Source organism: Marmota monax, unplaced genomic scaffold (genome assembly GCF_021218885.2).
Source record: "Marmota monax isolate L192 unplaced genomic scaffold, Marmota_monax_Labrador192_F-V1.1 WCK01_AAM20220418_F8-fsc00062, whole genome shotgun sequence".
NCBI lineage: Eukaryota > Metazoa > Chordata > Mammalia > Rodentia > Sciuridae > Marmota > Marmota monax.
In genome coordinates, this window is record NW_026695221.1 from 5,767,583 (window position 1) to 5,792,933 (window position 25,351).

Below are 25,351 nucleotides of genomic sequence, written 5' to 3' on the forward strand. Positions count from 1 at the left end.
GTTTTTTTGGCCTTCATTTGTAGTGCTTGGCAGGTGTCAACAAGTCATGGAACCCAAAGGGGGCTTATAACTGAATGAGGTAAGAACAGTGCAGAGAGCTGGGCCAGACTTGTGCAGGAGTGTTGTGCAGGTTCTGAGTGCTGCATCATGGCAGCAATTGTAGGATGCCAACCAGAGTGGGAGATGCTTTCTGATTTCTGAGATGTTAAATATGAAAAAAGATACATCTTGGAATTGATGGATTAGTGTGTGTTTCTAATAGCAAAATATAAACCACCTAAAAGTACAACCATAGGGGCACAGTTGAGTCAATTATGGAATACAGATTCTACATAATATTACTCCACCATTCAAAATGAAGTCTGCCTTTATAAATATTCCCTTATATTTAAATTGATGTTCTATAAAAGTTACATATGATTAAGTCATTTAGTGATTAATAAGTTGAAATCCTACTGTGTTTCAGACAGTAGGAAAAAAACAAGCTTGTTTCCCTATGTTCAGGGAACTTGCATTCTAGGGGGGAAGTGGACAGAAAGATGTAAACAAATAAATAATATCCAATAGGAGTTAAGTTTCATGGTGCAGAAAGAGCAAATAACGGGAAAGGGACCAATTTAGATGTGCTTCATAGAAAAAGCCTTGCTTAAGAGGTGATAGGCTGAGGTCTGGGAATGAGAAGAGACCAGTCCTGCAGAGGGTTATAAGAAGAGCAAAGGAGAAGAACCTTGCACTCCAGGGGGTGAGCCAACAAGGGCAAAGGCTTGGATGGGAAGGCACTGGGCATGTTTGAGTTGCTGAGTGTAGGCCATCTTGGCCTAAAGGTGGGCAAAGTGATAGGAGCTGAGGTTTCTTAGTAAGATAGAGGAGATCATGGAGCCCTTGGAGGATTATCATGAACATTTCAGGTTTATTATGAAATAAGCCATTTCTGGTAAAACAAAATTCAATTGTGTTTTAAGAAGACAATTATTTTAAGAAGACTTTGGCTCCTGTGTGGATTGCAAGGAAAAAGGGAGGCTAGTTTGAAGGCAAGAGATGGTGGTGGCATGCCTCCAGGTGGAAGAAGCAGAGATGGAGAACACCTGAGGAAGTGACAGTTCTACTGAAGGATTACAGAAACAAATGGAGAAACCAAAGATACATTTTAGGTTTTAAGTTTGAGCACTTGGGGGGAAGGTGAGGCAATTGAAATGAGAAGTTAGGTAGAGGTGGAGATATGAGTTGGGAAGCATCAAGAATTCCATTCTGGGCATGTTAAATTTAAGTTGTTTGTGAAATATCCCCAATATCAGATCAGAAATAGAATACATTTGGAGTGATCAGAGAAGGGGGATCTGGGATGAAGATATTAATTTGGGAATCATTAGTATAGAGTGGTTAGAAATTGATGTGATCAGTGGAGGGAAAAATAAGAAGGCTCAGGACTTGAATTAAGCTTTGAGGAGCACTAATATTGGGAAGTTAGGTGGAAGAGGAGCCAGCTAAGGTGAGTGAGCAGAAGCAGCTATTGGGGTAGGAGAGAAACAGCTATCACTGGCGTAGGAGAGAAGAGCCCTGGGAGAATGTGGAAGTGTTTGGTACAGTCCCATTTGTGATCACAGTGTGAGTTATTTGGTGGCAGCCACTATGATTGCAGCTGTATTCAAATCTGTGTTTAAATATAGCTCTATTATTATTATTATTTTACAAATCAGAAGAGGCTGTTTTATCTAAATGAAGAGACTATGAATAAAGTTCTTCTGGAGTTATTCTAATTAAAAAAAAAAAAACACAGAATTTTTAAAAAGGGAAAAGAAAACAGGCAATGTGTCTTGACTTCCTGACAGATGATCTGCCAGATGGGTGTTGGGGAGCCAGGTTCACAGTGTGATTTTTTTTTTAATGGGCTGTGAAAAAGCCTGAATTGTTTCATTTAACAGGAGAAATAATGTAAGCATGCAAAGCACATCTGGTGATGTTCCTTAATTCTTGATGTCCTTGGTTCTTGCAGGTGTGGTATGCTGCATCCTATGCTGAGTTTGTGAACCAGAAAATTCATGACATCTCTGAGGAAGAAAGGAAAGGTGGTTGGACTTTTATATTGTATATTTTCTACATGAATTCTAAGTTGTATATGTTACATCTTCATGCAACCTCTAATTTTTTCATTTCAGTGTATTTCAGAAGATATTCCAGGTTCTTAGAGCTACACACCTCCATCTAACTGTAGGATCAAATTACAATGACATATTTACATTTCTTTCATGGGTGCTAGAAAATAGTATTTAATATAATAAAAACCTGCAGATACTAAATTAGAACCTAGATCAGAGGACAATTCTTATCTGGACTTGAACATCTTTGAGGACATGGTAAAGCAGGCATTCACTTTATCTTTAATGTAAATATTAACTGAAATGCCATCTCTGTATAAAAAGGTGAACAAATTATTATGTATACTGCTTGATGAATTTTTACAGTGAACTCATGTAAGTTCCCAAATGTGATTACTCTCTGTGTAAGTTCCCAAATGTGATTACTCTCCTGACTTTCAATACCACACATAAGATTTACTTGTTATTGAATTGCACATAAATAGAATGATATATACACTTTTTGTGTCTGGGCATCTTACTCAGCATTGTGAGGTTCATCCATATTATTGGATATGATTGCAATTTATTCATTTTATTGTTGTTTGGTATTCTGTTGTATAAATGTATAACCATTTATTTATCTATTATGCTGTAGATTTGATTGTACAATGCAATTATCATAGTAAGTACCCAGAATTAGGTCAAATTTCACAGGTTAAGGGCACAGTTTTCATTAAGAGTCCCCTCGCTTCAGATATCAGATGCAAGCTCCGTGGTTCCCAACCTACCTATACTACTAGCTATAATTTAGGGAGCTCTCTATTGCTCTTCAGGTTTGATAATTAACTAGAATGACTCAATAGAACCTAGGAAAGCACTTTATTTAATGGTCACAGTTTTTTATAAAGGATATATATATCAGGATTAGCCAAATGAGGAGAACTAGGGTGAGGTCTAGGAGGGTCCCCAATGAAGCTTCTGTGTCCTCTCAGGATATATCATTCTCCTGGCACATTGATGTATCATTGCCAATCATAGAAACTCATTTAAGCTTTGCCATTCAGAGTTTTTATTGAAGCATTATTATATAGGCATGATTGAATTAATGGTCATGTGATTGGACTCAATTTCTAGCTCTCATTCTCCTCTGGGAGGTAGGGCTGGTATTAACTGATTCAAAGCACCACACCCCCCCCCCTTTTTTTTTTTTTGTGGTACTGGGGATTGAAGCCAGGGCGCTCTACCACTGAGCTCTATCCCAGTCCTTTTTATTTTTTATTTTGAGACAAGGTCTCCTTTAGTTGCTCAGACTGGCCTTGAACTTGTGATTTTCTCTTCTTAGCCTCTAAAGTGGCTGGGATTACAGGTGTGTGCCAAGCACCTGGCAAAGCACCAACCTAATCACAAGGTTGAACTTTCTAACACTGCTACCCCTGACTCTGAGTCATCTCCTTAGCATAAACTCAGGTAGGATGAGGGGCCATGATGATAACAAAGGCACTTCTATCACTCAGGAAATTCCAGCTACTAAGAGCTTTCCTCCCAGGAGCCAGAGACTAAGGTTGGCCAGATTCTTTATCTTATATCAGGATTGTTCGTAGTTTTGGGCTGTTTTAAAAAGTGCCTGCTCTGACTGTTTTTGTACATGTCTTTGGTGAACACGTGTGCACATTTCCTTTAGGTGTACATCTAGGGGTGGAATTACAGGGTCCTATGTTATGCATATATTCAGCTTTAGGAGTTACTTCCAAACATTTTACTGAAGTCATTATATTGGGCATTGATTTTTAAGTTATTTGTGATAAAATATACCCTTAAATTATGAGACTTGGGCGGGACATAGTGGTGCATACCTGTATTTCTGGTGACTCAGAAAGCTGGGGCAGGAGAATCACACCTTTAAATCTAGCCATCCTGGGCAATTTAGCAAGACCCTCAGCAACTTAGAGACCCTGTTTGAAAATGAAAATAAAAAGGGCTAGAATATAGGTTAGTGGTAAAACTTGCCCCTGGATTCAATCTCCAGTACCATAAAAGAAAAGGAATATTATGAAACTTGGATCTGAATCACTGGATTATCTATATGCAGATCTCCTTACAGTGCTTTCTCTCTTTCTGGGTGAAGGGTGTGTGTGTGTGTAGAGTGGTGTGAGCGTGTTGTTCCTTTGATGTCCTGCATGAATGTGTCAGAAAATAAGAGCCTATAACTCACCTCTGTGCCAAATTCTAGTCTTTGATTTTATAACAAGAAAGTCATACAAATAGCAGATACTGTCTGCAGGAAGATAAGAATGGCAGAGAAAACAGGCATCTGAGTTTTCCTGGTGTCTGTTGATCATCAGCTTTCATGATTTCTCTCCTGTGATTGTAGTTCTTCGAGAGCAAGAGAAGAATTGGCCCTGCTATGAATGTAACCGCCGGTTTATAAGCTCAGAGCAATTGCAGCAGCATCTCAATTCTCATGATGAGAAACTGGATGTGTTTAGCAGGTATGTATGAGGACAAAGGCTCACAAATCAGGTTTGGAATCATTTTTGTACATAGACTAATGAGTGTGTATGCTTACACAGGTAACCAGTTAGGTAGTTATCGAGGATTGTCTTTCATAACTAACCCCTTCCTTATTTACTATTTATTGCTTTTTTAGCATAACCAATACCCAACAATGGAAAATCCCCTTACTTCAGTTAAGTCTCCCTTAACTAGAGATTATGAAGTAGGAATCCTTCAGATAGCATTTAAACATCAGGGTAAGGGTATATTGGAGTAAGAGGAAAGACCCAGAGTTCAGTCAGAACTATTGCAACAGTTCAGGTGAGGGAAGAGTGTTCTTTAGATTAGATGGGACAGATGTAGGATTGTCCACTTAAAGGATTTGGAAAGATACAAGATGGTGTGAAACCTCACTTAGGAAAGTGGGAAAGAGAATATTCTAGGGAAGTACTGTACAGTTGCCTGCAACACTGAATGTCCATATGAGGTTCACAGTCATAAAATGAGAGACTACAAGCAAGACTGTATGTTGTTTTCGAGCCCCATCCAGCTGCTGCAGTGCAGGCAGGGAACTGGGTTACAAAAAATGTGGTTTTGCTGAGAGCATCCAACACAGTGACAACAAAGAAGCAGCAACTCGGATGGGGATCAGAGAAAATACAAGGGATTGATTGCAGTGAATGACCTTTGAGGTGTGCTATGGACAAAGGAAGGATTGGATGGGAGATGATGGGGGTGGAAGGGTTATTGAATTTGAGTATTGGAGAGAGTGAGCTGGAGAGGTAGGAGATAGTGTGTCAGAATGGGCCTTTGTGGAAACAGGGGCAGTGGGATTGTATTGAGGATGACAGGTCTAAGATATGACCTTGGGGATAAATATCTGAAGGTGATGGATGCAATGAGATTCAAGATATTTACTCCTAGGTTTTCTCACTTTTCATGGTTCTATTATATCATTTTTTATATTATATTAGGATTTTTGACTTACAGGCCTGCTGCCTCTGCTAAATTCTGAGGATAAGATCACCTTTAACTTGATATCTTTAGTGCCAAGCATAGTGTATGACACATAGAAAAATGTTCACTTTCTATCTGATAAAATAAATTTGAGACAAATGAGCAAAATCTGAATTTTGACTAGATATAATAATATTGAGCAACTACCTGATTTTTTTTTAGGTGTGATAATGGTATTGTGTGTGTTTAGAATTTTCCATACTTGAGAGTGAGTAGAGAGCATGTGCCTGTAGTTCCCGCTACCTGGCAGACTAAGGCAGGAATTTGAGCTCAGGAATTTGAGACTAGCCTGGGCAACATTGAAAAAAAAGAAAAGAAAAAAAAAAAGAAAAGAAAAATTTTGTTAAATAGCTATGTAGAAGAGTATGATATGATGGATATTCACAAAATATCTAAAAGATGTTTTGTGATGTACTTTTGAAATATCTTAATAAGGAATTTTTGTATGTTAGTCATTCATTAAAGGAGGTAAAATTTATTCAGTATCTTAGCCAAACTGTGGAACCAAAGTAGGCGTTCATCAATGGATGAATGGATAAAGAAAATGGGTATATGTACACAATGGAGTTTTATTCAGCCATAAAGAATAATGAAATTGTTAGTTGCAGGAAAAAGGATGAAACTTGAGAACATTATGTTAAGCAAAATAAACCAAACTTAGAAGGTCAAGGGTCATATACTTTCTCTCATGTGGAAGCTGGAGAGGAAAAAGGAAAGGTGGGAGGGATCTCATGAAAATGGAAGGGCAATCAGTAGGGGGAAGGGACCAAGGAAAGGAAGGATAGGAGGGAAAGGGGAAATACTGGAGAATGATATTGGCCAAATTATATTATATTGTGTGGTGAATGAATATGTCACAACAGATCCCACCATTATATGCAACTATAATGCATTAATAAAAAAATGTGGAAACAAAAGGGTTGTGCCAGTTACAATGTCAACAGCAAGATAAAATAAAATAAAACAATTTGGTGTTTGGAATAGTTGAATTAGAAATTTGTACTAACCCTCCTGAAGATTTTGTTTGTATGTGGTGCTGAGGATCGAACCCGGGCCGCAAGCATTCCAGGTGAGCGCGCTACTGCTTGAGCCACATCCCCAGCCCTCTCCTGAAGATTTTGGTAAAACAAAATACTTTGCATTTAGCCACATTTTGTGGAAGAAATCTTGAACTGAGGTTAAGAGAGGAAGGCTGGAATCTTGTCTAAGATAACATGTCCTCAAAACACACTAGGCTTAGCATGTTCTGTCTGCATTTCTCACCTCCTTTCAGAAGCAAAAAGTTGTCAGCACTTTGTGTTTACATAGCTCTCTTTTTTTCCCCCAGAATAATTTGAAGACACCTCTTTATGCTTTAGAGAGGGCAAAGATAAGAACTTTAGAAAGTGTTTCCATTAGAGAAAAGAATCAGGGAAATTAATCAAGTGAGGGGAACTCAAAATCTGGGGTTAGTACAGACCATTTAGGGAAACATTTTATGGAGTATGGTGTAACTATAACTATCCATAACCCAATCTTTTGTCCCCAGAACAAGAGGCAGAGGGAGGGGACGAGGCAAGAGACGATTTGGTCCAGGTCGAAGGCCAGGGCGTCCTCCAAAATTTATCCGCTTGGAAATAACCAGTGAAAATGGAGAGAAAAGTGATGATGGGACACAGGTACTGGGAATTGGGAAAGAACTCCTTCTTAGATGCTTGTTTAGAGAACTTTCAGAACTCTGGCTGGATTTAAACACAAGCACCTTTCAGATGTTAATAGTCCTGTCAAAGAATCAGAGCTTTGCTGCTTGTTAACTTAAGTGGGATTTGGAGAAGGGCAGAAAGCATGTATTTTCAAGCGTTATTCACAATTATTCACAGTTATTCAAAAACTCAACTTTGCTGCCCCCCAAAATTTGATATTGGCCAGAGATATTAAAGAGGCAATTTTGTTTTATTAATTTAAACCATTACAAAATTTGATATTTGTGAAGGTTCATATCATGATCCTCCCCATTCAGTGGTCTGAAATATCTCGTGATTTTTGTATTTTGTGTGTATTTAATTAATTTTCCCGGAGGGAGAGTATTTTTTTTTTCTCTGAGTATTATGAATCTGGTCATTTAAAAAATAAGCAATAGCTGGGCACAGTGGCTAGCTACTTGAGAGGCTGAGTGGGGAGGATCACTTGAGTATAGGATTTTGGGCCCTGCCCAGGTAATATAGCAAGTCCCTGTCTCTTAAGAAAAATTTTTTAAAAAGCAGCAATTCTAAATCTGAGCCGGTAGTCCTTCTAGCACTGATCTCTATCTAGGTAAGTATATAATTCTTGGTTATTGCAAATTTCAGGACTTGCTACATTTTCCCACAAAGGAGCAGTTTGATGAGGCTGAACCAGCTACTCTGAATGGGCTGGATCAACCGGAACAGACCACTATCCCAATCCCTCAGCTGCCACAGGAAACTCGGTCGTCTCTGGAACAAGAACCAGAAACTCACACCCTTCACCTACAGCCACAGCATGAAGAGAGTGTGGTACCCACCCAGAGCACTTTGACCGCAGATGACATGCGCAGGGCCAAACGCATCCGAGTAAGTGGGATGCTCATTCTTACAGCTGGTCTCCTTCTTCCCCTCAACGCATGGTGTTCCAGCCTGTTCACCATCCACTTTGAAATCTTGTTATCTAGCCTATCATATGCTTGCAAGAAAGTTCTCTTTCTTAATGTTTCCGTATCCTATGGCAGGCTGGCATGGCTGGTCCTAGATTTTATCAGCCTGGATTTTGGCAGCTCCTGGATTAGTATAGTAAAAATAAGATAGCTCTTCACATCTCTAAGTTCATAGATTAGAAATGGAGAAATAAGTATACTTAATTATAATTATTATATATATTTTTTCTTTTATTTCTTTTTGGTGCTAGGGATGGAACCTAGGGCTTTCTGCATGCTAGGCAAGCACATTCCACTGAGCTACATCCCTATCCCTAATTATTTATGTTAATTATTTTAAGCCAGGCTTGTCTGTTTCTAATCATAGCTCTCAAGTTAATTGTGGGGAACTAAAATTGGTTATCTACTATTTCCAGGGGGAGACTGGCAAGTGTCACTACTATTTGTCAATGCAAAGGGAACTGTGTCCAAGTTGATATGACAGGTATAGTCCACACACTTGGGACAGCATGAAGTAAAGTTGTATGTCAGGAGCTAACTAACATCTCGCTTATGTGACCTGTGTCTTGGCCTTAGATCATGAGACTACAGGGCTTCCATGATTTCCAGTTAAGATGTGTGTTTCTCTTACTATTTCACAGTCAGCATTTGAGTCTCAGTAACTGCAGGGATTGTATTGTAGAAAACAGTATGGTTTTGTGTGATGTCTATGCAGACAAAAAGCAATGACATAAAACCCATGTTTGTGGCCAGCTGAACATAAAAAGACTTTGATTTGTACTTGACTTTAGATGAAAAAGATTTTTTACACAACTTTCCAGGCTTTACAAATTTTAAATGGATGATTGGTTTAGATTATGTTTCTTTTGGTCTTCTTCTTTTTTTTTTTTTAAAAAAAAAAGATGATAAGTTAAACTGTATTCAGAGGGTCCATGGTAGTAGGTACAGATAACATTGTGAAGGGATCTTGCTGTGGGTAAGAGAAATTGGGTTCAGCTACCTCTTTTGGTTTTCTTATTTGCCTATAGGCTAGAAGGGACCTTGAAAAATAGTCCAGGCCTTCATGTAAAAATACTTTTAAACGTTCATAGGTACATGACAGCTTTGAGGGGCTCTTAAGAACTCTTTATCTCAGTACCCTTTATGAGGGTCCTATAAACTGAAACACATACAACTGTGGCTCAGTGTGTACTACTTCAAAAGGATCGATAAACATGTAAATATAGGCCAGAAAAACAAAAAGCTATGAATATCTTCTTATCCATTGTTCTACTTTATTTCCCAATCTTCACTTTTTTCTCTTTTCAATTACTACCTTTTCTGCTTTGGCTATTCTGATATTTTACTAAGTCCAGAGAAATGCTTGCTAGATTTTATTTTATTTTTTCTTTGAAGGAAAAGACTTTAAGCTTACACATGTAGTGAAGCTGTAGATGTATAAGCATAGTCTATTCTGTACTTGTTCTTGAAGAAGTTGGGGTACAGGTTCTGTATAAGTTTCCTTGTGTCACAACAAAAGCCACAGGCATGTGGCTTTTAGAAGTCAGTCTTAGTTGACCTATCTTGTTTTTTCCTCTTACATATTCTAAAAAGCAGGGCTATGTATTTTTTCATCTTTTTTATCCAGATTGGTAATGACCAACTGAAGGGAAGTCTTCCAATCCAATTGGTAATGTAACTATTTTTCTCTCCTCTAATGCTGCCTGCTCAGTTGGAGCTGCAGGTAGGTTTGTTTCCTGTGTTTCACATAACAGAATGTTATTTAAGTGTTTGCCTGACCTGCTGTTCATTGCAATCTTTATTTACTAAATCATGATGAAAAGCACAATTTGGTTGCTCCAGTAAATGCATATTAATGAATAATTATAATTCATTTGCAAATAGATTAATGAGTCAATTATGGGCTGCATATTCTTCCTGTATGAAATGGAGGTTAGGACTAAGTGATCTCCAAGGTCCCTTCCAGTTCTAAAATAATTTGAATTACTTATGGAGTGGTACTGAGTTCTAACTGTCTAGGTATCTGACAGAACTTTCCCTTGAGCTCTGTATCTAAAAGCTGACAGTCTAAAAATAGCATTAGATTGTTTACAGTTATATGTGAAATGTAAAAGTACAGCTTATAATTGCTCTAGGAACTTGGAGGAGTGAAAGACTAAAGAAAGGTGGAGGAGGCAGGGAATAATTAATAAATGAGGGGAGACATACTGAGTCCTTGAAACAGAGAGTCTCTTCTAGAAGGTAAATCATCCCAGAGGAGGGGAGCCATCAAATTAGAATCCCAGACACAGGGATGTGCTTGGTGTAGTTATAGGGCAGTGCAAACAGTAGCTTGACCCTAGAGTAGGTGGTAAGTGAAGGATAGTGGAGAATGAGGTATATTCAGCAAGTCTAGTCCACCGAAGGCTTTAAAATCCAAAAATAGTCCAAGGAAAAGTTGTTAAAAACAAACAACGAAGAAACAAGCATGATGATTTTATTTCTTTTTAGGCTCAGGATTAAAATAGTACAAAAATTGGTCAATAATGTAGATTCCTTTAGCTTTTTTTGTTGGTTTCTGGAAATTGAACCTAGGGGTGCTTACCAACTGAGCCACATCCGCAGCCGCCCCCTCTTTTTTTGGGGGGGTGCTGGGGATTGAACCCAGATCGTTGTGCATGTGAGGCAAGCACTCTACCAACTGAGCTATATCCTCAGCCCCTAGCCCTTTTTTTTTTTTTAAATTTTGAGACAGGGTCTCACTAAGTTGCTGATGGCTTCACTAAATTATTGAGATTGGCTTTGAACTTGTAATCTTCCTGCCTCAGCCTCTGGAACCACTGGAATTACAGGGCTGTGCCACCATACCAGACACTCCATTAGCTATTAATATCAAACTTTAGGAACATTTTAGAAACAAAGAATCTTGTATCAGAATTCATTGCAATGTGATTCACAGAACTTAACAAAAATAGTGTTTTGGCATTCTTAGAGCAGCAGATGTGCCATACAGTGTGATGTGGTTGACTGACAGGTGCTCAGGGATCAGAAGATCCTGATACATCTATGCGCTGCCTCTTCAGTTGCCATGATTTCTTCTAGAAAGTGGACCAGTTGTGGCTCTACACTATAGAAGTTACCTTAGAGCAGAGCTGGCCTGCAAGTGGGTCAAAGGATGGGAAATGTTTCAGCACTTTTACTACCTTGTAATATGGGGATCACATAAGTATCATTAGCTCAGAGAAATACAGGCTAGTTCTTGAGTATTTAGACAGTGTTCTGGGCTCCATGGAAATCAAAGGGATGATAAGAGTTGTCAATAGAGCTAAGGAAGTGGAGTCAAGAGGCTGCTCAATTTAAATCAAGTGTCTGAAGGTATTCATGCTAATCAGAAATGACAGAAGACTGATTAGCATAATGGACCAAAGCAAAACTTAGCTGGATTTGGCACCCAAGGAGAAATGGAATCCTTAGTGGGACCATTGTCAACTGTTGTGCATTGTGTCTGTCCTTGGATAAAGGAAAGTTGGATAAAGGAAATTATTCTTCCATGGCAGACATGCTCTAAATCTTGAATCTTCTCTCAACCTAAGAATAGCATCTGTTATATGGCATCTTTCCATAAAGTTTTGAAAGTAGAGAAAATAGTAAGAACTTTTATGTAATGTAAAAATGTGTCCAGATAGAGTAAACAGATGAGTTGATAGCTAAGCATTATGAGGAAGTGAAAGCAAGCTCTATGGCTGATTTGAAAAGGTCTGTTTGTAAAGATCTTCATGGATACTGTAGAAAAAAACCAGAAATAATTTTTTGAGTTTTATTTGAAATATATTTTATTAATTTTCAAACTACTATTGGATGTATCCTATGAGCTAAGCTAATCCTTTAATAAATGAATAAAATATGATGTCCTCCCCCTCTCCTTAGCAGCCCCAGTCTCCTTGGAAAGACAGCAGAATTGCTATTTACCTACTCAAGATAAATGTGTAGGTAGCATCTTTAAACATCTCTCCTAACCCTACTAGAGAAAGCTAGAGAAGGCAATTTTCTGTTATATGGAATGAAGTATGTTTAGAAATTTTAATAAATTAAATATAAATATTTTGCTTTCCTCCCAAATGATTATTTCACATTAGTGTAGAAGTTGCTGCTAAGTAATTAAGAGTTAAAGTAGTGTTCACTGTAATTTCTTCATAGCACAAAGATCTCATTAATCCTTCAATTACTACTCCTTTATAGCTAACAGACATACTCACTCAACAGGTGTACTTTTTGAGGGATTTTTCTCCCTTAAAGCTATCTAGAGCTTTCCATTGGTGTTTTTGAGGAACTTATGAATGAGTCTTCATAATAGCACAACTAAATATTCTGTATTCTCTGCGTGGAAGATGATTCTGTAGGTCTGCTCCCAGTGGAGCATGGATGTTTCTCTAGCAATCGTGATGGATTTGCTCTGAATATCCATCTTCTCTCACTTGAATCCCCTGTAACAACTGCATGAGTTTACAAGATGGCTAATCAGCATTAGAAGTGCAATCTGTGACTGCCAAAGGGGGGGAAAAAGAGAGACAGAGTAAGAGAGGGAGGGGGAGAAATTGCCCTAGTTAGACAGGAAACACAGTAATAAGTTTAACTTTGTTAGCATGGCATTCTAACTAGTAGACCTAACTGGCTACCCCAGGAATTTGTCCTCTGTATTTTCTAAGAAGGAAGTAATGCAATGCATATATTCTATTTATGACGTGCCTCATGAACAAGCACATCCACATAAATCTGAATTCTTCATCCCCCTTTCAGTTCTTTCTTTTTAAATTGAGATCTGACATTACATAGCATAAAATTCACTGTGTCTGTGTATGTGTGTGTATATACATACATATACATTCGGGGCTGGGGATGTGGCTCAAGCGGTAGCGCGCTCGCCTGGCATGTGTGCGGCCCGGGTTCGATCCTCAGCACCACATACAAACAAAGATGTTGTGTCTGCCGAGAACTAAAAAAAAAAAAATATTAAAAAAGAATTGTCTCTTACATACATATACATATATATAAGTTTTTATGTATGTATGTATACATACATGTATGTGTATTGTGTGTGTGTGTATATATGGATATATATACACACACACACATTTTAAAAAACGTATTTTTTTTGTGCTGGGGCTAAAACCTAGGGCCTCTGATATAATAGACAAATACTCTACCACTGAGTTATGCTCTCAGCCCTAAAATCCACTCTTTTATTATTTTATATTATTACTATTTTTTTTTCTTTAGGGGTATTTAACCCAGTGGTACTCTTCAACAGAGCTACATACCCAACCCTTTTTGCTTTATTTATTTTTGGGTACTGGGGGTTGAACTCAGGAGCACTCAACCGCTGAGCCACACCCCCAGCTCTCTTTTGTATTTTATTTAGAGACAGGGTCTCACTGAGTTGCTTAGTGCCTCGCTTTGTGAGGCTGGCTTTGAACTCGTGATCCTTCTGCTTTAGCCTTCCAAGCAGTTTCAATTACAGGTGTTCACCATTGTGCCTAGCTCTTTTTATTTTTATTTTGAGTCAGAGTTTTTCTAAATTGCTGAGGCTGGCCTCTAACTTACAAAACTCCTGCCTCAGTCACCCAAAACACTGGAATTACAGGCATGTACCATTGCACCCAGCTAAAATTCACCCTTTTAAAGTAGTTTTTAGAATGTTCCTAAAGCTGTGTAGCTATCATCACTATACCTACATCTATCTATCTATCTATCCTTATCTCTATCAATTTATCTCAAATCATCACTATAATTCCAGATCATTTTTATTACCCAAATCCATTTTCTCCAACTCCTGGTAAGAACTAACTACCCTTTGATTCTTTGTATTATCTTTTTTTTGCTAGATGTTTTAATTACTCTTCAAATTCTTTCCTATCAGGGGCTTCAGGAAATAATTCTTGACTAATGTGTTACAACCTCATTCATGCATGTGTCATTTACCCCGAGTCCTTTTTTCCAAATATCCAAATTTTGTCTTTTTCCACTCTGGAGTTTATTTTCTTATGCAAGTCTTTGTTGGGAATGCTTTTTTGAATGCCATCTCAATCTTTAAAAAAAAAAAAAACCAAAACAACAACAACAGCAACAAAAACACGTATACACAGACATAAACCACAAATTTTTTTCTTTTTAAGATAAACTTCTTTGGGGAGGGATTCATTTTCAGCATTTTCACCAGAAAAATCTTTCTACTGTGAATGTCCTGCAGGGATCATCCTTTGTTTCCCTGTGGAAGTGTGATCCACATACATACTCATTTCCTCACTACATAATTGTATTTGTGTCTGTCTTTCAGAATGCAGCTCTTCAGCATCTGTTTATTCGGAAGTCCTTCCGGCCTTTTAAGTGTTTGCAGTGTGGGAAGGCCTTCCGGGAAAAGGACAAACTGGACCAACACTTGCGCTTCCATGGGCGGGAGGGGAATTGCCCATTGACCTGTGATCTCTGTAACAAGGGCTTCATCAGCAGCGCCTCCTTGGAGAGCCACATGAAGCTCCATTCGGACCAGAAGACTTACTCTTGCATTTTTTGCCCAGAATCCTTTGACCGCCTTGATTTGTTGAAAGATCATGTGGCCATTCATATCAATGATGGCTATTTTACCTGCCCAACTTGTAAGAAACGGTTCCCAGATTTTATCCAGGTGAGTGTCTGCTACTGAGATTTATGTCTGCTTCCTTCTTTTGGTAAAAGAAACTGATTTTTTTTTTTTTTTAATGCCTAGCACCTGCATTTTCATAATTTCTTTGAAACAGCTTTATAATTGAGAACAATATTTTTTTTTCAAACTACTTTTGATAAACAAGAGTATTATAACAATTATCCAGATCAGTCATTGGTATTTAAACATTCAAGTCATATTGCAAGTAAAAAACACCCAGATCTGGTTATAATTTTTAAAATGTCTATTGTAACCTTGTTATTATCCATTTCTCATATATTACAGAGAATCTATAAAAGATATACTCCCATTTCCTGGAAACATCTTCCTACGTTGTGGTTTCTTATCTTACTTTATAAGGTTATGCATTTTGGAAGTGAAATAAGAGAAAATATATTAGTATTTAATAATTTTTTTTCAAGCACTGACTGCTTCCCTGTAGTATATATTGTCTGTTGGAACAAAATAGGTGAAGATAAATCCCAAAATATTCATTATTCCATTTGGACTTTAAGTGTTTATATTTTTATATGCTAGTCAGTGAATAATTAAATAACTTGTAAAAATACACTTATTGAAATTCCCAAAGCACAAGTAGACTAGGATTTAATTATAGTTCTACTTGTGTTTAGTCTTGGAAATTTTCATACTTCACACGAACAATTATAAAGTTTGCTAAGGCAGAATTGAAACTCCAAAAATAATGAAGCAAAATGTCTTATAGGAATAGTTTCATCTGACTCATGACAGTTATACCCATAGTTCTTTCTCATGTAATTTTGATGGCTGTAAGTTCAGAAGCTATATTCTTTTTTGGGGGGTGAGGGTATGCTGGGAATTGAATTGAGGATGAAGCTATATTCTTTAATTAAGGTTATCTAAAAGCAAAGAGAATAAGTCCAAATTTAGGAGAAATGACCCCAATGTTGTAATCATATATAGGTAATGTTTTCTTTGTTATCTAATTCATGTATTTAATTCTTCAGAAACTAATATTTTTGTTTGTTTGTTTCAGTGCTTGGGGCCTCATACATGCTAGGCAAGTGCTCCACCATTTGAACTATATATCCCCAGCCCTATCCAGAACCTGATTTATAGGGAGATATAAAAGGATCATTTACTAAAAGGGGCTAAATTGCTTCAATATGTGTTGAAGGCAGAAAAAAAATGAGGAAGAATTATTTTTTGTCTTCTCATAGATTATATTAGCAAGATTTATTCAAACCTAAAGGAACCCTGCTTAGTCTTAAAAAAAGAAAAAGAACATGGGCAACATTTTGTTCTACTCTTCAGGTCACCTGGGAGGTTAAGATTTGAAAGGTTTTCTGGCTTCTTGTTTTGTTTCTTTGTGACAGGGACAGTATGTGGTATTGAGGCCAATTATCACCTCTGATTGGAAGTCATGGCCAGGTTGATGAAATCCATGGTAATGCTTTGGCTCCCTCTAGCGTTGATAGCGACCTTTGGTCATTTCTTTTGGTGTCAGAGTCCCTGAGTTTTCCCGGTTTTTACTGCCAGGTGAAAAAACATGTGCGCAGCTTCCACTCAGAAAAGATCTACCAGTGTACAGAGTGTGACAAAGCCTTCTGCCGCCCTGACAAACTGCGACTCCACATGCTCCGGCATTCAGACCGAAAAGATTTCCTATGTTCTACCTGTGGGAAGCAGTTTAAGGTATGAAGCCAACAAACAGATTGAAGTGTGGTACTCACAGGCAATGGAATTATGTTAAGCTAAGGATACATGCCTGTAGCTAAGGGGTGAGGATATTGCTCCATGGTGGAATGCTTGCCTAGCATATGTGAGGCCCTGAGTTCTATCTCTAGTGCTGACAAAAAAAAAAAAAAAGCCTATTAATTTCACCAGTTTACCACTCACTTTTGAAATACTGGGCTTGGGATGAATTTTGGGCTTCATGTTTGACTTAGTTGTTTATAATATTGAAGGTCATCACAATTATGTTTGGTAACACACATACAACAAGATATAAGCTTTGAAAAGTACTTTCTCTTTCTCTTCACATCCTATACAAATATACCCTATTTATATTAAGGAAAAAGCTTACCTTACTTTATTTATTTTTTTCAAAATAACTAATTCAAATCCTCAAATAGACTAATAATGCATATCCTGAAAGAATCCAAATGTATATTAATTTTAAGAGCAAATGTATACTAAATTGCTCTTGAGGAATTCCTGAGATCAATACATTTACATACCACTCAAATCAAGAGATTTTTATTGAACACTTATTAAGTATTAAAAGCCTGTAATTGAGCTCATAGGTAGTAGTACTCTCATCTAACAGGTAGGAAATGTGAAGAACATTGAGAAGAAGGTGAAAGCTACTTTGGAGAATGTTAATGATTAAAGTAAAAAATAATAAGTATCACTAATCTCCTGGAATTTAAAAGACAACAAAGAAAAGCTAGCAGGAGGCTCAGAGATAAGAGTTGCATAAATAAATGTGAAAAATAATAAAAATTATATATATATATACGAAGAAATGTATGTATGCAGAAATCAGGCAATTCTACAGAAATGTTATTGAGAGACACTATCGAATATGATTGTTGATCACAGTTTCATAGAAATTGGAAAATAATCAGTAGTGGATATTTAGGAAGGGAAAACTCAGGTTATATTTGTATAGGATGTGAAGACAAAGAGAAACGGAAAATACTTTCAAAGCTATGTCTTGAGGTATGTGTGTTACCAAACATAATTGTGATGACCTTCGATATATAATAACACAGTTTAGAACTGTGTAGGGGACTCTAATGTGAAAAATAAAAGTGGTCTGGGTTTTATCTGCTTTCTTATATATTTATGGTGCTGGTTACCCTTTTCATGCTAGATTCATTTTAATACCTATAAATATTAAAAAAACCTTTCTGTTTTAATTTTCTCCTTTAAGTTCACACAGTATATTAGATAGGGTTCAATCAGCAAGGTAAAACTACCATAATTTTATAGAATAAGGAATTTTCTTAAAGGATAAAAAAATTAATTATAGGAGAGGTTAGAGGAGTTAAGGGTCTGAAGGGAGAATTTGGGGAATCAGAGACGTCTCCAGCACAACCTCTGAAGCACTGCTGTGAGTGGACAAATGGCAGCTTACCTGGGAATCTGGGTACTCAGGCACCTCCAACTGCAAGGTGGGCTCAAAAAGGAGAGTTGGCACAGTCCATGGAAGTCCATTGTGGCTGCATCTGGCAGCCTGCTTGGAATTGACCAGCAGGGTCAGGAAGAGAGCTGGTGGCTTGAGTGGGAGGGAGAGAGGATTAGTGGGAATCCATTGGCACCTCCATACCAATACCACCTCCAGGTGGCTTTGTTCCTACCTCCCAATCTGGTGCCAGTGTTTCTTTTGGCTAATTCTAACCTGGAACAATGCTTGGAAGGGGATTCCACTTAAACACAGTTCATCTTAGTCAAGTTGACACACTGCAAAGCCACCATATACCTATACTATATTTTTTCAGATTATAATTGGCATAATTTTTCTGAAGAACCAATCTAATGTCATGACCCTTCTGAAAAATGCTTTAATAGCTACTCATACAGATGGATCCCAAAGCTCTTGCCACCTAAAAGATAGTATAAGATCTGTTTTCTCACTGTTTCTCCAGTTTCCACTTTACTTTGCACTCTGGCTTTACGAATTAGTTGGATCCGCTTCATCATGGGGTACTGTCTTTCCTTGGGCCCTTACATTTGTTCCCCCTCACAATCCCTGGCTTTAAATAAACTTTCAGACTCTTATCATTTCACCTGGCTAGTGTCACTTCATTTGAGACATTTCTTGGTCCCTGGGTTAAGTGTTTCTTCTATGTATTCCCATAAGACCTTTTCTTGGTGTCCCTAATACTTGTGTATTGCAACTGTCTGTCCTGCTAACTGTAATTTCCAAGGGGGCAGCATATATATAAAGATAAGGTAGGACTTTCTGACTTTAGGGAGTGTACACCTTAATTGTAAAGTCAGACATTAAAAATATTATTGATGCCAGGCGCAGTGGTGCACGCCTATAATCCCAGCTGCTTGGGAGGCTGAGGCAGGAGGATTGTGAGTTCAAAGCAAGCCTCAGCAAAAACAAGGTGCTAAGCAACTCAGTGAGACCCTGTCTCTAAATAAAATACAAAAAAAAGGGTGAGATGTGGTTCAGTGGCCAAGAGCCCCTGAGTTCTGAGTTCAATCTCTGGTAGCCAAAAAAAAAAAAAAAAAAGAGAGAGAGAGTGTATGTGTGTGTGTGTGTGTGTGTGTGTGTATTTGATATTACAATAAAAGAAAGGACAAAGTGCTGAGGGGAGTTCATAGATGAGCTGATATTTTTTATTTTCCAGTACTGGGGATGGAACTGCGGGTTTCATACATGCTAGGCAAGCATTCTGCACTGACCTACACCACCATCCCAAAGTGACACTTTTGGATTCACTAAAGGATGGGGAAGAGTTTGCCAGCTGAAGAAGGGAAGTGGATGAGGAACAAGGGAGGAATGAAGACGTGCAGAGCAGAGGGAGCAGCAGGGACTAAGGAGATGAGACGGTGAAAGGTAGAGTGGGTGAGGCACATGGGAAGAGGCTAGTGGTGGGATGAAGCCAGAGAGGTAAGTTAAGCCAGTTTATTATGCTGAGTAACCAAAGTTTTGGTGAAGGGAGCCAGGGGCTTTTTGGAGTAGAGCTTAATCTCAGGCAGAGGCTGTGGACAGGAAGAAGAGAGTCCATACTGAAGGCAGACATTGGAAGGAGAACTCCCAGGACCTTGGGTCTGGGTGAGGGTGAAGGAGGGAGGGTGGATACCAAGGAGGTACATATGGGAAGGAGAGAGAGTGGGGAGATAACAAATCTGGTTTTGGAGATTTTGGGATGGAAAGGAGCCATGGAGATTTGATATTCAAATCTCGTCACTATAAACATGACATGATATAGTATTAATATGATATGATTTATGATATGATATAATATTAGCTTTGAGATTTAGGAAATTATTTGGTTAAGGGGAATTGGTCTGTTAAAGGGAATAGATGGGAGAAACATTTGAGATTGATGGTCAGGAAAAAGTGGAAAGGCAATGGTTCTTTATCATTGTATCTGTACTGAGAGAAATATTGTTATTTAAAGCAGTGTCTTTAACCCATTTTTTTTTTCTGAGTATTTAACCCAGGGGTGCTTTACCACTGAGCTACCTCTCCAGCCATTTTTATTTTTTATTTTGAGACAGGGTCTTGCCAAGTTGCTTAGGCCTTGCTTAGTTGCTGAGGCTGGCTTCAAACTTGCAATCCTCCTACTTCAGCCTCTTGAGTCTGAAATTAACAGGTGTGCACCACTACAACCAACCTTAACCCAAATTTTACTGCAGACTAAGAAACTCTGAATATTCTCTCCTGGGCGTTCCAGGAATGAGAGGTGGTAGAACAGGAAGAAGAGCAGTTATATCCATAATAGAAGAAGTGAAGGGTACCTCACATTGAACTCAGCATCTAGCATGATTCCTGATACTTGGTAGGCACTCCCAGAATATTTGTGGAATAAATGTGCTGGAAAAATGAAGTGTTAAAAAAATTCCCTGTTCCAAAAGATGGGAAGAATTATTTTTCTTTTCTTTCTTTTTTTTTTTTTTATACTAGAGATTGAACCCAGAGGCTCTCTACCATTGAGCTATATCCGCAGTTCTTTTTATTCTTTATTTTGAAACAGGGTCTTACTAAGTTGCTGAGGCTGCCCTGGAACTTGTGATCCTCCTGCTTTGGCCTTCTGAATTGCTGGGATTATAGGCATTCACTATTAAGCCCAGCAGAAATACTGTTTTTTTTAAAAATATATTTTTAGTTATTGACAGACCTTTATTTTATTTATTTATTTATATGTGGTGATGAGAATCAAACCCAGTGCCTCACACATACCAGGCAAGTGTGCTACCACTGAGCCACAGCCTCAGCCCCAGAAGTACTAGTTTTATAGGAAGATTCAAAATCTTTACAAGACTAATAACAGTTTAATGATATTTTAAAGAGCAGAGAGCCCTACTGGATAAGGGACTTGGCAGTTGTTGAATTTGTTTTTATTCAGGATGTGTTCAGCTAATTATCTCTCTTTGGCCTCATATCAGCATGATGTCTACCTGTAGTGGACAGTACACTTGAACTTCTAAGTCCACAAATGGAGAGATTTCTTACCTAAGTTCATTTGCGATTTAGAAGGAAATCATTATGTTTGTTGAAATGTATGGCTTTTGTAAATCCAGTATTGCCTATCCTTCGTTATCAAAACTATAAGTTTTGTTTTGTGGTATTGGAGATTGAACCCAGTGCTCTAGCACTGAATGACATTCCCAGCTCTTTTTGAGGTAGGGTCTTGATAAGTTGGCAATTCTGGCCTTAAATTTGTGATCCTCCTGCCTCAGCCACCAGAGTTGATGGGATTACAGATGTGCAGCACTGCACCCAACTTGTCTTATAGTTCTTAATACCTAACTTACTCCATGTACCCTTTGTCTCTACATAAATGTGAAATCTTTCCTCTCAGATATCAGTATAATACATATTTGGTGGCCACTTTAAACCAAGGCTCATTAGAAGACACTAATTTGCTGGTGAACAGATTCCTAGTCACTTTTGTCCCAACACTGTAGCCACTCAGATGCCTCTGAGTGAGTTGTGGTGATTGATGATTTGTATCGATATTTTCTATTATTCCTTCAAATAAAAATGTTTTACCCTCACTCTTATTCCTTTTCCAAAACTTCTTTTCAATAGCGAAAAGACAAACTACGGGAACACATGCAAAGGATGCATAATCCTGAGAGGGAAGCCAAGAAAGCTGACCGTATCAGCCGCTCCAAGACCTTCAAACCTCGAATCACATCCACGGACTACGACAGCTTTACCTTCAAGTGCCGGTTATGCATGATGGGCTTCCGGCGACGGGGCATGCTGGTTAGTGCCAGATGGAGGCAGGTTCCTGCCTCCAAACCTCATTTTTGTCAATGATGATGGCTTTGGTATTTTTATTCTGTACTAAGTTATGTTTGTCAGTAGCTTTTATCAATAGCTAGGGGAAGAAACAGGTTAATAGTTCCCAGTTTGGAGTTTTCTTCTTTCCAATCTGCCTTTGCCCTTCAGTACCACTTCTTAGATGACACCTCTTCCTCTTTTTTTTTGTAGTACTGGGGATTGAACCCAGGATTGCTCTACCACTGAGATACATCGTCAGCCCTTTTTAATTTTTATGTTGAGACAGGGTCTAGCTAAGTTGCTGAGGATTGCCTCAAACTTGTGATCCTTTTGCCTTCTGAATAACTGGGATTATAGGTTTGGACAACTGTTCCTCTCTTGGGTGACCTTTAAAAGAGGTCTTTTTCTGCCACCATTTTTTTTTTTTTTTTTTTTTTTGGTGCGCTAGGGTTTGAACCCAAAGCCTCATGGGTATTGAACTTGTGCTCTGCCATTGAGCCACACACCCAGCCCTCTACCACTTTTCATTACCAGTTTTGTTTTTTTAACCCTTCTTAATCCTTTTGCTCTTGTCCTGTTTTATTTCCATCCTTCTCTTTTGTGTTCCTGAATATTATTTTTGGCAGGATTTTTGCCTCCTCCCCAACTGTCCTCCATTTTTGCTTCTTTTTTACCAGCTAGGGAACTGCAGCAATAGGAGAAAACTCTCCATCAAAGCAGGGTATGTGGTCCCAGACTAGAGGCAATATCAGGATAGTCATTTCATTGCTCTCAACTTATTTTGACTTTGTAACTGTTGCAGAATATATTTCTGCAAGAGCTAGAGAGTCATAGGACAATATTTAAAATTCAGAACCTTACTTTGTATCAATTCATTCAGTGTTCTCAGTAAAGCTAGGGCAACTAAATTCCAATGAAAGACAGGTTTGCATCAGGAGAATTCATGGAAGAAATTCATGTTCATGTGATTTTCCTTTTTCTAACAGTATTTCTTTTAGGTAGAGACTATTGATGGGACTGGAGTGACCCATTTCCCCCTCAGTTATTTGCCAAGTTATTAGCAACTATTAACATGCTTTGGTAACAGATGGGTCTGATGATGTTGGTTCTGGGCAAATACCTTATTATTTTGAGGCATTGTGTCAGAGAATTTCAACTTCTAGCACTCATCATCAGAGGCATTTATTTAGCTTTTGTCTGTAATGGGGTCTCTTTCTCATTTGTTCTTTCTTTTCTTTTCTTTTTTTTTTTTTCCACTTTAGGTAAATCACTTATCAAAGAGGCATCCAGACATGAAGATAGAAGAAGTGCCAGAGTTAACTCTACCCATCATAAAACCAAACCGGGATTACTTTTGCCAGTATTGTGATAAGGTAAGGTAAGAGCAAAATATCCTTCCTGCTGTGCCACTGTGGGAGCCCTGCTCAGAGCCAAGTGTGTCTATGTGTGTAAATATATACTAGTTACTCTTAACAGATGGTTCCCTGCTTCTTAGTAGTTTTCCATTCAGACCAGAAAGGGCTACAAATGCAGTTTCATTTTTAGCCAAATTTTTTTTTCTTAAGAATTTGTTTTTCTTATTATTTCTTCTCTCTATGACTTTTGTTACAAAAGAACAGGCTTGTTACCAAGAGCCTAGAATATGAATTAATTTTATTCCTAAGTTCTTAACATGAGAGTATTTATCATCTTACTTGTAAATATGTGGTAGATTTCTAGAGAACTGAGTGGAATGTGAAAAAGTTTGTGATGGTAGAGTACTTACTTATACTATTTCATTCTTAATTTTTGTGTAGTTACAAAAAAGACAGAAAGAGAACATACTGTTTATTATAATAGTGTGTATAATATAGCCTTGTAGAATGTAGTTATGTCAGATTAAAAGTAAAGAACATGATTTAAATATAGAGTCCCTACCAAAGCTACTAGTTGCTATTAAACTTGCCATTTGAAGATTCTTTGGTTCCTAGTAGTTGGTCACATACATCATATGAGAGCTTTTACAGATAGACTAAAGGATGTACTGGCCTTAAAAATGAATCTCTATTTCTTTATGTCCTCCTTTTGAGCTTTCAGGTAAAGGATATTTTTATAGTTAAAATCTTAGATATATACAGAAAAATTCAAGGAAGATGCCTGGCATATCTGTAGTATTTACTTGTTTTATTCTGTGTATTTATGTATATTATTCTTCAGAAGATCTGTTAATATATTTTCTTTGGGGCATTATCATTTTTTTTTTAAATTTCCTTAGAGTGAAATTGTTAGTTTGCTTTAAGCAAGAAAAAGGAATTGTACACTGCTTTCATGGCAAAGTATTTGAACTTACAGGTTTATAAAAGTGCCAGCAAGCGTAAAGCCCATATTCTGAAGAACCATCCAGGAGCTGAGCTCCCACCAAGCATTCGGAAACTTCGTCCTGCTGGTCCTGGAGAGCCAGACCCCATGCTGAGCACCCACACCCAACTGACGGGCACCATTGCCACTCCTCCTGTCTGCTGCCCTCACTGCTCCAAGCAGTACAGCAGCAAGGTATGGCACCACCTTCTGACCACATCTGACAGCAAAACCTCTACATGAGGTTTTCATGTCTTAACAGAAGGTGACTACTCATCCAGGTGGCCGAGAGGTCTCCTTTCTAATTGATGGGGGATTGAAAGAGACGTCATTCTAGTCCCTGTAAGCACTGAATTCTCAGTGCTACTCCTTCACTGCAATATTATCAGAACCTCTAGGGTAGCTCCCAAAGTGATGAGTGGGAGGAGAATGTTGTAGACTCCCTAGAGTTAGTGCCTGAACACTTGACTGTTCTCCTCTGCCCTTGGCCTGTTGAGGGTCTCAGATTTGAATATTCTGCACTCATAGTTTATAAGCTTAGGCTTATGGAAGCATTATGTAGGAACTGAAATGGTGGTTCTTGAAAAGGGGGTCATTTGTGCTGGTGATGGGGATTGTGACTGATTGTTATGGATATTAAGGGGGTGAGGGGTGCTGTGAAGATTTTGGACCTTATATTACTTTTGGAAATGCAGGCATAGAGTTGGTGTTGCTCTGATTTTTCATTTTATTTTAATTACTTAATTAACTTGAAAGATGGGGTTAACTATGTTGCTTAAGCTAGCCTCAATCTCCTAAGCTCAAGGGATCCTCCTGTCTCATCCACCCAAGTATCTGGGACTACAGGAGTATGCCATGGAGCCTGTCTGATTTTTTATTTTGTAAGGGCACAAAATAAAAGACCTTCAGAAACATTGGATGGTTTGCATATGAAAAGGATTAAAAACAACTAATTTTAGTAATTATTCTTGATTTTTTTTCTTAAATTTCTCAGACCAAGATGGTCCAACATATTCGAAAGAAACATCCAGAGTATGCTCAGCTTCCCAACACCATCCAGACGCCCCTGACCACAGCTGTGATCAGTGCTACCCCAGCTGTTCTGACAACAGATAGTGCCACTGGAGAGACTGTGGTGGTAA

At 38.1% G+C, this 25,351-nt stretch overlaps 1 protein-coding gene across 2 annotated transcripts in view; it reads left to right on the plus strand.

Annotated features, from left to right (window-relative positions):
- The window catches only part of Prdm10 (PR/SET domain 10), a 94,557-nt gene that overhangs the window by 53,997 nt on the left and 15,209 nt on the right, over positions 1-25,351 (plus strand). For both annotated transcript variants that reach the window (XM_046432753.2, XM_058575235.1), the window contains exons 10-19: positions 1,994-2,066; positions 4,450-4,567; positions 7,117-7,246; positions 7,916-8,158; positions 14,552-14,899; positions 16,436-16,591; positions 21,675-21,854; positions 23,135-23,245; positions 24,204-24,404; positions 25,204-25,347. In XM_046432753.2, coding sequence (XP_046288709.1) covers positions 1,994-2,066; positions 4,450-4,567; positions 7,117-7,246; positions 7,916-8,158; positions 14,552-14,899; positions 16,436-16,591; positions 21,675-21,854; positions 23,135-23,245; positions 24,204-24,404; positions 25,204-25,347 — 1,704 coding nt within the window. The remainder of the gene's footprint in view (positions 1-1,993; positions 2,067-4,449; positions 4,568-7,116; positions 7,247-7,915; positions 8,159-14,551; positions 14,900-16,435; positions 16,592-21,674; positions 21,855-23,134; positions 23,246-24,203; positions 24,405-25,203; positions 25,348-25,351) is intronic.